General features: G+C 35.3%; 1 protein-coding gene across 2 annotated transcripts in view; it reads right to left on the reverse strand.

The window, feature by feature from the left end:
* The window catches only part of LOC150109511 (sushi, von Willebrand factor type A, EGF and pentraxin domain-containing protein 1-like), an 80667-nt gene extending 72376 nt beyond the window's left edge, over nt 1-8291 (reverse strand). For both annotated transcript variants that reach the window (XM_090408765.1, XM_090408764.1), the window contains exon 1: nt 7845-8291. In XM_090408765.1, coding sequence (XP_090264891.1) covers nt 7845-7917 — 73 coding nt within the window. In that variant the 5' untranslated portion in view covers nt 7918-8291. The remainder of the gene's footprint in view (nt 1-7844) is intronic.
* Between the last annotated feature and the right edge of the window lie 5098 nt (nt 8292-13389).

Consider the following 13389-nt stretch of genomic DNA (forward strand, 5'->3'; position numbering starts at 1 on the left):
CGGTCAAAGAGCAAAGACTACAAGCCACGGTGTCTGAAAATCTTAATAAAAGAGCGCAGGAATTATTGGCTTAACTTACTGAGTGCGTTGAAATGTTGAATGTCGCCTGGGGAGGAAAGAAGAGAGTGTTTCCAAGTGTTTAACAAACTAAACAAGTTCAACAATTGAGTTATAACAGTCATTGAATGTTTTATATTGAAGTAATTATTACGAAATTATTTATTTATCTTTCTGTGAAATGGGTGTTTGTGAATTTCTGTGAGTTCACCATCCCGATTACTGAAAGCCTGAAGTGACTTGTACTGTAAAAGTTCTATTTTTGGTCTGGATAAAGTAGAGTTTGGGGAATATCTACCTTTTATATCGCCTGCTGCACAAAACAATATGGTTACAATCTTTCGTGAGGCGAGATTCACATAAAAATACACCATAACGAAACTTCCACTTTACCACGAGAAGTACAGAAACAATTATTGAATAAATTCATTCTTTTATACATTGTACTATCTTAACACTAATTTGATTTTGTTTATATTATGTTCGGTTTGCGATGTTAAATAAAAGCAAATATTATAAAATATAATTTGTAAAGAAGAAATTGGACAGTCTTCAATTTCTTCTTTACTGAGGGTTTCTTCATTGTAATACCAGAGCGCTTCCTGGTGGAGATTAACACCAGGCAGTAGGTCTAACTTTTTGTTTGTAATAGGGAAAATATAAAATGTTTCACAGTAGTTGTATTGTGGAGATGTTATCAGTCTGTTAGCACGTAAAACCTCCATTACACAGATTTTGATGAAATTTGGTATTGGAAATCTTTACTAAAATTTGTCCAACCATTTTCGATATATAAATACCATTTTCAAACATGGTAACTGGTATGAAATCATAAGCTACAGTTCTATAGCAAACATTTAAATCGTTCAGTGCTAATCCGTGACATCACTATCATAGAATGAATGAATGAAAGGCTGAAACGCTGACGTCATTGGAAGCATTGAGGTTATTAGTAGTAGGGCATGACACCTCTGTATGTTAAGTCTGTCAGTTGTGTATTTCCTGCCCAGACCTATCAAGGTCAAGGATTCAGGATGTGTTCAAGAAGACTAGAAACAGAATCAGAGCTAGCCATCGTGTTTTTACGTTTTTATTGGATCATTTCCGTGCTGTTTATTTGCAAGATTTTTGATACTTCCTTATCCAAGAGGCAAAACTAATAATTTTGAAACTTTTCTGATAATATAGAACCATCAGTTTGACACAGTAAACCATGTTCCATGTTTTTATGACTTTTCCAAGCTTTTAAATCCCTGTTTGGTGAAAACCAGACGCACGTCGAGCCTCAATTAGTAACCCGATCTTCCTCTCAACATTGATTTCTTTTTGCAGATGCACAGCTATAAAAGAATTTACCAATAGTGTATATAGTTCTAGACACAATTAGGATAACTGAATGAAGGAAAAACAGATTGAATAAATATTAAAATTATCCCCAATCGTATGGAATATTAGAGTGCCTGTTTTATTTTTAAATATGTATATATATATATATTACACACATTAATATATACATGTGTGCGTGCGTACGTGGATACTGTAACTGTTTATCATCAGTGTTAACTGCGTACAGGATTTAGTGTTGTGATTTTTCTTGAGTGGATTTCCGCCCATTTAATGCCGTCTGTCGTTAGTTACAACCAGTCATCTGCTTCGTACGATTCTGCAACGGTGTTGACAACTGAGTAATTGCAGGAGTTTGGCAACCAATGCTTGTTTCCAGACGTTATCGGTCTGTTGGCAGATTTATAGTCAAGACAGCGTTACGCTGTCTTAATTTAAGAGACTATAATGAGAATGACTTAATGGAGAATCCCTTCTAGACAGAGCCATTTTTATCTTTGAACCTATAAATGGAAACAATTTACATTCATCGTTTGCAGACGAAGAAAAGGCATATTTCCAATTTTTCTAAGAATAATTGACAGGATTTAATAAAGTGGATGCTGCTTTATATATATATATATATATATATATATATATATATATATATATATATATATATATAATATATATATATATATATATATAATATATATATATATATATATATATATATATATATATATATATATATATATATATATATATATATATATATATATATATATATATATATATATATATATATATATATATTATATATATATATATATATATATATATATATTATATATATATATATATATATTATATATATATATATATATATATATATATATATATATATATATATTATATATATATATATATATATATATTATATATATATATATATATATATATTATATATATATATATATATATATATATATATATATGAGTCCCTCATAAACGTACGCGGAGAGTCTTAATCACAACAATTGAACAAGGTTGCTACACACACAAGACCTTCCGATTTATTGTCTGTTTAGTTAACTGTCATTACATTTTCGACGAGTTATTAATGTTTTCTTTTGAATTCTTCCAAGTGTGATCTATTTAGCCCCATTCAATCAGGACAACAGTCAAGCTAACTGGATTTTTACGTATCAAACTGACGCTAGTAGAGGATGTGCACTAAAGAGAAACATTTAACAAATCAACAATTACTACAGTATTTTAAAATAAAATAGTGTAATAAGTATTGGTAGGTTAGTTCTCAGGCTGGTTTTTCTGCTTTGCGAGAAGGAAGGGAACATTCCATCCGGTCGTATGAGCCCCTAACTCATGGGATTCGAACCCGATCTTCTCAACCATAGGATGTAGTAATAAAGGAGGAAAAAAGTGTGTTATTATTAATAATTAAAGAGTCCTTTAAACTTTTTTAAGTAGGTAATTCCTGTGTAAAATGGTGTACGTACTTTGGGACTTTGATACTTGATCAACTGAAAAGTTCCTACAAGAAGTTTCTACAAAACATGAATTTCAAGAACTTCGTGAATTCAATAAATTGCTAACTATCGAATGGGAGATGCGCTCTTATGAATTATCTGTGCAGATTATTCTTCATACATACAAATAATAAGAATTCAAGGTGGTCGCATGTCAATACGAAAACCACTGATTTTTATCAATTTCTTTCCATTTTTTATCGCTTGACCAAGTATTTTGCATATGCACTGCGTAAGTGACGTTTATGTACAACTGCCTATTAAAGATTTCTAATTCATTCGTAGAGGAAATAAAATTATATCGTATCTGCCAAAGCAAAAATATATTGTTTCATTTTGCGAGTGCACTGTTATTCGCTGCACGAAGGTCTTGGCCTGTGATCCTGAACTCATACTCTGATCTCTTTAATCAAAAAGCAATATCTCCTTAGAGCTTCACCAACAAATAGCCGTTAATCTCTAAACGGTTATATGCTAAAGTATAAAAAAACTACTCAATGAACTTCACCGGTCAGTAAAAGATTAAATCCATCGGAAGGTATGCTTTTGCTATAATTGCGAGTCAATAAAACTCAAATAAAAGTCAATAAATCGACAGAGAAATAAAATAAATATCACTTGTTTATTTTATATGAAAGAAATAATTACGTTTATATAAAATAAAATAATAATAAAGAAATAGTAAGCGATTAAAATATATTTAAAAATACTGACAACTGCATAAATGATTTGTTCCAGAGACAGTTTTTGTGTCCATGATATCCTAAAGATATCATGGACACGCAACAATGGGATTAAAGCTTGTAGTCTGTTAATTGCAAAGCGAAATTGTCCTCTTGGAAAACAAGTGCAATCCAGAAATACTTTCAGCTCATTTGACATGAGAGATTACAGTGAATGCTTGTATACGCTATTTAAAAATTTATTAAAGCAAAATCTATTTGCTAAGTACCAGTTTTGAAATTTTTGGGTTATTATGTTAATTATAACCCAAATTACAATAAAGTCATTACGAGTAAATGACAACATTCTTTTTTAATTATTACTCGATTATCCTTTCCCTTTTAATTAATGTTCATCAACAGCCATTATATTTAATTAATTCTTCAGAAGCAACATACTAACTAAATTATCGAAATCGTTTAAATAGAATGTATTACTAAATTTCAGAGAAATGGCTAAGAAAAAATGTGGAAGGGAAGTTTGGTAAAGAACAAGCTTAATTCAGGAAAATAGAGTTTGTCAGGATCAGATTTTCACTTGAAGACAGATAGTTGGAAAATCTTTGGAATATAACGAGGATTTGTATTTAAGTTTTGTCGATCTGCAAAAGGCATATGACAAGGTGCCAAGAAAGCTCTCCAAAACTCTCCAGTTATATGGTTTAAATGAAAGGAGGTACATGACGATAGTTTGAGGTTAAATCAGGTGTGCTAAAAGGGTATACATTATCTCCACTGCTATTCATTATCTATATGGATCACATTATGAAGGAAAGTGATATTAAACCCATGTCAAGATGGATATACGAATCTCAGCTCTTTACTTTATACAGATGATGTTATACTCCTAAATAATTCCAATCATCCCTAAGTTGAATAAGAATTGTAATAGATATGGTATGAAAATCAGCAGTTATGAGACCAAGGCAATGAAAATAGACAGAAACATTGAAAATATCAACTGCATTGTGAATGGAGATCTTATAGAACAAGTAAAATATTTCAGCTATTTAGGCACAGTTTTTGGTGAAGATGGCAAATTAAATATGGAAATAGACAACAGAATCAACAAAGGGTAAGAAGTCAACTGAATAAATTTATATGGAATAAGAGAGAAATTAGTCAAAACACTAAATTAGCTGTGTACAAGACAGTGTTCAAACCAGTTTTAATTTATGGATCTGAGAGGAGCTGGGTCAGAAGTAAAACACCTCATCAAAGAGTGGAGACTTTTGATATGAGAGTTCTGAAAAAGATTAGTGGAGTGAACAGATGGCATTAATAGCAGTATCATATTTAAAATATACTATGAAAGAACTCGACATTGTTAGCATTCAGGAATCAATCTCGGGTGGTATATGGTCACTTAAACAGAATGGGAGAGGAAAGATTAGCAAAACAAGTGTTCTTGCTGGGTTGTCAGAAAAAAGACCCAGAGGAAGACCAAGATATAGGTGGATTGATACAGTAAAAAGCGCCTTAAAAGACAGAAATATAAGATCTGATAACGTTAGAATCTTTACAGGTATCAGATTAATTTGGAGGAAAATTAATCTGATACGTATTTGACGATGATTTAATTCCAGTTACTGCATTAAGATTTTTTAAATATACTCTGCTGATTATATTGTTGCATCTGGAAATGGAAATAATGTTTTTACTGATTTTTATTCTCTGTTGATGCAGTCATATTTCAACAATATTTCTTTTTTGTAAAAAAAAAAAAAAAAATGAAGATTTAGTTAGCTGCTCATTTGGAGAGTTAAAAGATAAATTTTACTTAAATTATTATTATTATTATTATTATTATTATTATATACTTAGATGTGATTATACACATACCATGATTTTAATTGTTTAATGCATTTATATAACTTAAAAATCATCAGCGTATTAATTTTTTTCATGGATAGGCTTTTGGCAATTTATTATAATTATAGATGTTTCGTTTGGAGTAATTTTATAATGAATTATTATTCTTGTTTAATTCTCATACAATATTTACTTATTTGGACTTTATAAATAATTCCATAGATAGCATGATGGTAAATATTTAAGAGGTTGCCATTTCATATTTAATTAAATTATAAAATGTTTTTTTTTTCCCGTGTGGCGGCCGAGGAATAAGAATAGCCCCACTGTAACCCGTGCATGTTGTACGAGGCGACTAAAATGGGTACCCAGTGCCTGCGGGGGAGGTATAGCTGGGTCACCCTGTCTCCGGGGGTTATAAATACGGAGGCCTAGTCCTCCAGGTTGGGGGTGGGGTTGACGACCACACCCTGGAAAAAAAAAACTTGTCACGAAATCTCAAGAAATAACTGCTGGATGGACCTAAATGGCAACAAAATGGCAAATGTCTTAAGGATTTGAGAATTGGATCATGAAATGTACTTTTTCTTTACTGAGCTGGAGCTTCAAAAATGCTGCTGGAGCAATTAGACAAATACAAGATACTTGTCACTGCTATACAAGAAATGAGATGGACAGGAGAGGAGGATTAAGATAGTCAATATCTAGAAGCAGTTGAACCAGTACCAACAGATGCAGCTATTAAAAAACTTAAGAACAATAAGGCCCCAGGAATAGATAGGATACAAGCAGAATTAATTAAAAATGCAGGTACAGAATACTTCAAACGTGTCAACTTATCAACAAAATCTGGATTAAGGAAATATGCCCCATCCATAAGAAAGGTGATGTAATCCTTCCTTCCCGTGTGATAGTACAGTAGCCGTGAGTCCTCTTTTACAGAGGCGGTACGACCGGTTTGCCTGATTGCGGGATGAAAAACCCCAGATAAACTAGATAAACTGGCGGAAAAAACCCTGCTGTCCACGCCCAAGACCGGCTAACTTGGCTATGGCAGATCCTTAAGTTCCTCGCGTCGTCGACGGGAATCGAACCTAGGACACTCCTTTCCCAGGCATCTAGTTGCGAAGCGCGAAGCCACTAGGCTAACCGCGCGGACAGGTGATGTAATGATATGTTCTAACTATAGAGGAATTAATTTACTATGTATAACTTATAAATTTTTTTCCAACATTCTATTCAAGAGACTTTATCCCTACGTAGAGAATGTTACTGGCGATTATCAGTGTGGGTTCCGTCAAGAAAAATACGGTCACAAATGACCGTATTTTTAATATAGGCCAATTACTTGAAAAATGCAATGAATATGGAATTGAAACACGCCATCTTTTCATAGAATTTAAAGCTACATATGATAGCATAGACAGATATAACTTATTTATTACAATGGAGGAACTACATATTCCACGAAAACTTATTGCTTTAGTTAAAGCTACAATGAGAAATACTTGTTATCAGATCAAAATTCAAAAAATGTTGTCTGATCCAATATATATAAAAATGGTGTTCGACAAGGGGATGGCTTAGTTTGCTTATTGTTTATGTTTATTGCTAAGCCGGAAGGAAAATGAAAAATTGGAAGACCTAAATTAAGATGGGAAGATGGAGGGATGCAAGATATTAAGATTTTAGGAGTCAGAAATTGGAGGAGTTTGGATAAGGAAGGCAGAAGTTTCTGAAGAAGGCCAGGGGCCACACAAGGCTGTCAAACCAATGATGATGATGATGATGATGAAATGGTTTTTAAATATAGAAACCATGTCGATTATTCGTAAGTGTTCTTCCTACAGGAAATACTCCAAAAGAAATATAGAAACATAAATAATGCACATTTGCTAATAAATTAACTTTTTTGTAGATTTCTTGTCACTGCTTTGATTTAAGAAAACGTAGCAAACTATTGCCTTCTATTTTATGCAAGTTTAATTATTAGAAATCCAGTTTAAAATAATGCTATCAATAACAACTCTATAATTTTAAATTATGAATGAAAACTTTAAAAAAAAAAACTAATAAATGTTTTTGGTATTTAGAAGCATGAATAGCCATCGAAATAAACTAAATTTACAAATAATCCACAGCATTCTACCTTCAACAACATATAATTCGTAACAAAACTTCGTCAGAAATTTATTTATGGCAAGCATCAAATGTTTGAATTTACAAATAGTTGGCAAAAATGGAAAGTGCTTTTTATGCATACTTTTAATACTGCGCGCGCTTTAAAGCATTATTTTTAGGCCTTACTGTTAAAAAAAATGAAATCATTCATAAAAACACTAAAATAATAATAACAATAATAATAGTTTAGTCCACTTACCTAAAAACATGCAGGAAAAACCTGACACGTTTAGTCTACATGCGTATCTGAAAATATCCGAAATAGTTCTCATTTTTATCACTGATTTTAATTATTTATACACACAAAATATATAACATGTACAATAAACAATTTGCATTAAACGTTCGATCACTTGATGCAGTTTTAGCACTTCTGACTTCCGTAGCTACCGATACGGAGGTCGAAAAACAGAATGCACATCCGCCACGAAGTCGGATAAATTAAAAAACCGTCCCGGTATGAGAATAAGGTATTACTATCTCTCACTCATGCACACACACACATACTCAAGTTGTGTGCCACTCAGCGCAGACTTTCCAACTATTAGCGTCTCTCAGAACACGAATGCACGAGCCCTCTTCGTGTAGCAGACGCTAGCGGTTCTAGCAGGAAGCAAAAAGTGTTGGCAACTCTTAACCTCTCTCGAAAAGCACTTATGTATGAATTAATGATTGCATTCTTGCGCTATAAGTTTGTTAGTACCCCTTTCCCCCAAGTTTGTACTTAACGAACACTATAAATAGACAGTTACAATGAAATAAACTTTTATCCAATGGCATTTGCTTTAACTATAAACCTAGTGACGGAGTTATCTATACAGCTGAATAGCAGGTGAATGAGGCCATCTGCCGTGAAGGTTTTTTTTTCTGTATAATATGATGCGTGTGTGTGTGTGTGTGTGTGTGTGTGTGTGTGTGTGTGTGTGTGTGTGTGTGTGTGTGTGTGTGTGTGTGTGTGTGTGTGTGTGTGTGTGTGTGTGTGTGTGTGTGTGTGGCATTAGAGTTAATCCTACATGTTGAGGAATTTTCGGACTGTTATCAAAAATTTAAGATTTTTTTTGAACTTTGACATTAAGTAATAACTGTGGTCCAGTTATCGTTATACTGCCAAAATCCACGATGCAGAGGATAATATACATATATACACACTCACAGTAAGTAGCCAGATAAGATAAACCCACATAATAGAGCGTTTGACCATCACTATGCTTTACAACAGGGCCGGTTTTATCATTAGGCGAACCCAGACAATCGTCTAGGGGCCCTAAGACTTCGGGGCTTATGTTTGTGTGAGTATGACAATATATATAGAGAGAGACAATGTATAGGGGCGTCTAAATTTTCTTTGCCTAGGGGCATCAGATACGCTCGGATCGGCCCTGCTTTACAACGACCTTCATATGCAAGCCCATCGCCTCTGCGAACTGCCGGAAACACTCCAAAGAATTTCAAACTTCTTCACTACTTCAAACCACAGGTATTCAATGATGAATACCTGCAGTTCAATCACATTCGTTACCATCGAAATCCTGTGACGCACATCTCGTTTCACAACATTCAAAAGATGTTGAATAGGATTCACATTTAGTAAATCATGGCCAATCCATTAAGATGAAGTTTCCCGTCATATTCTCGTAACCATTCCGATGAACGCCCCTTAGTTTGGAGCCATCTGCTGGAAGTCCTTCACATGCAAGCTAAATCGTCAATATAAATGGATCTATCTTGTCTATAGAGATATTCAGTTGGCCATATTATTTAGCTATTGCATTACTGTTACCAAAGAAGAAACAGGAAAGCTTGCACCGGACCATTACCACTGTTGTTACCAGCATGAGGAATTATGGCTTTGACTTTGTGCTGTTGTCGCCACAACTTTGTTCTTCCACTCCCATGAGCAAGAACTTGGAAAGTCAACGATATGGTGTAAGTGTGGCAGATTGGGTTTTTGTTTGTGTGTGTGTGTGTGTTTGAGAACTGCTCTCAGTGTGTGTGTGTGTGTGTGTGTGTGTGTGTGTGTGTGTGTGTGTGTGTGTGTGTGTGTGTGTGTTTGAGAACTGCTCTCTCAGTGTGTGTGTGTGTGTGTTTGAGAACTGCTCTCAGTGTGTGTGTGTGTGTGTGTGTGTGTGTGTGTGTGTGTGTGTGTGTGTGTGTGTGTGTGTGTGTGTGTGTTTGAGAACTGCTCTCAGTGTGTGTGTGTGTGTGTGTTTGAGAACTGCTCTCAGTGTGTGTGTGTGTGTGTGTGTGTTTGAGAACTGCTCTCAGTGTGTGTGTGTGTGTGTGTGTGTTTGTTTGAGAACTGCTCTCAGTGTGTGTGTGTGTGTGTGTGTGTGTGTGTGTTTGAGAACTGCTCTCAGTGTGTGTGTGTGTGTGTGTGTGTGTGTGTGTGTGTGTGTGTGTGTGTGTGTGTGTGTGTGTTTGAGAACTGCTCTCAGTGTGTGTGTGTGTGTGTGTTTGAGAACTGCTCTCAGTAATCGTCTACAACCCTGTTCTGGAGACAGTGTTAACGCACGGTGCGATCGCCGACACTTATGCTCACTCCCGTTGTACTGCGTAATTTGCACCACAATCCTTCTACTAAACTCCCACATTGTATTAACTATTTCTGGATACATGCTCGAATTATCGAAGTTGCAATACTCAAGTCGATTTTTTAATATATATATTCCGAATTTATCAGAAATCTGAGTATTTCTTATAAACTACGAGAATCAATGAAAATTTCTATCCTTTCAGATAACGTTCTTGTTCTATAAGCACAAATTCAAGCAATGACGTCATTGAATGCAAATTCACCATACAATATGAAAACCCCATCCCTAACTTGGAAATTAGTCGAAGAAAGACAGAAAAAAAAAAGTTCTCTAGTTTACAACTACAGTAAAACTTATTACACTGTTTCTTAGTGGCTTATCACTGAATGCAAATGTTATTTCCACAGAGCTACATAGGTGTGTGTGTGTGTGTGTGTGTGTGTTACACACAGAGAGTGTCTTGTGAGACGGTACGCAAAGGTACTGTGTATGGCACCTTTATTAACAGTGACGTGTGATTATACGGATGCGGTATCATCTAGAAATTTGTAATATTCTATTATTTTACACGTTTACCTAGTATACAAATAAGCTGAGTTATTTAATATAATTTACATTTCTTCGTTCATTAAATATAAATATAATATAAATATAATTTCACTAAATAAATGATAAATGAGTAAAAATAAGATATTTGCTATATAAAAGTTTTTTTTTAATACTATATTTACTACATAAAATCATTATTGAAAATTATTGCATACATTTACTTATATACTGTATTATATATATTATGTATTATAGTATATGTGTTATATACTGTAAATGTACAATAAATATATATGCTTAAAACTATATATTCATACTTATTTGCTGTTCTTTTTTCCAAAAATATTATCACGCTATGTAGTTAAAATAGCATGCACACGCACACATATAATTTGCTATTTTTACTTCTTGGAGATACCTCTATCCTTCCAAATTTTAGTTCTACATTCTTTTGTTTAAGAACCATGAAAATTCTGGTCGTACAAAGTACTTAACTTAAAAAAGTGTCTTCTGTTCACCGAAAACTCAAAAGAGGTGAGCTAGAAAATTTACTGTATAAACTGTTGTTCAATCATACGCTGAGTTATCTTTGCATTAGGAACCCCTTCCTTCGCCCGATTTACATATTCGGCACTATAACGAAGAATCACGTGATATCAAACTCACGTGCGGCTACTATAAAATGGGCACACCTGTTCTCGGTGCGTAATCAGTAAACCTTTGTCAGTAATGGGGAAACGTAAGCCAATTTGGCCGCGGGCAGATAGTTGGAGTCCAAAAGGCAGGTGCCAGTATTTCAGAAACAGTCGCATTTGTTGGTTGCTCCAGTACTGTATCAAGGGTATACCAGGACTGGATTAACCATGAACAGACATCCAGTACAAGGCCTCACATTGGTCAGTCACGCGTACTTGATCCTAGAGGTGAGCGTCGGGTGTCACGACTTTTATCTCAGCAATGACGCGCAACCGTCACACAGCTCACTCACCAGTGGCGGGGAACTTTGACCCATTTCCACATGCACCATACCTTGCTTCGCTTGGGGTTCCACAGCTGGAAACCAACAAGAGCATCCATTATGACGGCCAGGCATCACAAGCAACACCTCACATGGGCCAAGGAACGTCGGCAACGTCCCTCCCCCTCGACAGATGGAAGAAGGTCATCTGGAATGATGAGTCCCGTTTCCTGCTGCACCATGTGATGGCCGGATTTGCCTTTGGTGTAGACAGCATGAAGTCCTATCTCCTTGTTGCACAGTTGGGGTTCAACAGACTGGTGGAGGTGGTGTTATGGTCTGGGGAGGTTTTACCTGGCATGTCCAAGGCCCGTTGGCTATCATCCCACAAACACTGAAGGGTGAACGCTACAATGACCTTTTAGCCGACCATCTCCAACCACATCTGCAGGAGGTCTACTCCAACCACAGTGCCATCTTTCAAAAGGACAACGCACCTTGTCATCGGGTTCGTACAACGACTGAGTGGTTGGACGAACACGACAACAAATTCGCCACAACCTTGCCCCTCCAACTCCCCCTCTGAATGTAACCCAATTGAACATGTGTGCGATATGCTAGAACAGGGTGGGAAAACTGCTGATTCTCCACGGAATGAGCGCGAACTGATGGCGTTTCTGCAGCAAACATGGGTCGAATTATGCAGGGAGGATGTTCAACACTTTGTGAAATCTGTCCCTAGGCGTCTGTGAGCTGTGACTGCACCGAAAAGTGGACCAACGTGTTATTAGGTGGTTGTTCCTAATGCAAAGCTAACCCAGTGTAAAGCGGTGCAATATGAAACTTAAAGTGATGCACTCTAGAGTTAAACTACCCTACACGAATCGTGGAATGAAAAATTCTTATCGATCAATCCCGGTAGGGCGTCAGGCGTGTCGCTGCCTCCGTTATATCCGTCATGGAATGCTGAATCCTGGGTTCATCATTCAGTGATGGATAAGGGAACATCATATAAGTCTGAGGAGGGGGGGGGACACCAACTGCTCCCCAGTTTCCAACAGTTCGAGTTAAAAGAGCCCCTCATAAAAAGAAAGGAATTAGAGGAATTTTTTTGATAAGTTTCTTTTTATCTAAATAATTAGCAGCAGATCGCTCCAGCTACTTCAGTCCCTTCTTTGCAGTACGCAGACCTCTTTAGTCTAATTGGAAGTAAAAGTTTTTAAGGATGCAATTATATTGAATTATGGTTTATAAATAAAGTGCATGTCATTATTAAAAACTAAATTGCTAATAAAGTGTTTTTTGCATGCTTAATATTATTGCCGATGGTTTGAAGTGTTAAAGTTCTGAGAAACTAGAGTAACTAGGTCCGTTTTTTCACACTAATATCGAGTATTCCAAGAAAAAAAAGTGATCCATAATGTCATTATAGACAATAGTAGAAATTTGCACATTTTATGATTTAACCTCTAACTATAACCCATATAAACATTTCTTAGACTTCCTGCAATAAACATTGTTGGAAGAGCAAAAAGGCATATCGGATATCGTTAAAATACGGGTTATCGCAAGCCACTTTGCACTCTCAGGTTACTTACGCAGACCTTAACTCATTTTCGTGATATGAACTCTCTCGTAAAATTAAGAAATACAAAAAAAAAAATTTTTTTTCAGCAACGTGATCACGGCCAAGGATTAATTTT

Source organism: Typopeltis vanoorti, chromosome 2, assembly GCF_054136105.1.
Source record: "Typopeltis vanoorti isolate ZY-2024b chromosome 2, IOZ_Tvanoo_1.0, whole genome shotgun sequence".
Taxonomy (NCBI): domain Eukaryota; kingdom Metazoa; phylum Arthropoda; class Arachnida; order Uropygi; family Thelyphonidae; genus Typopeltis; species Typopeltis vanoorti.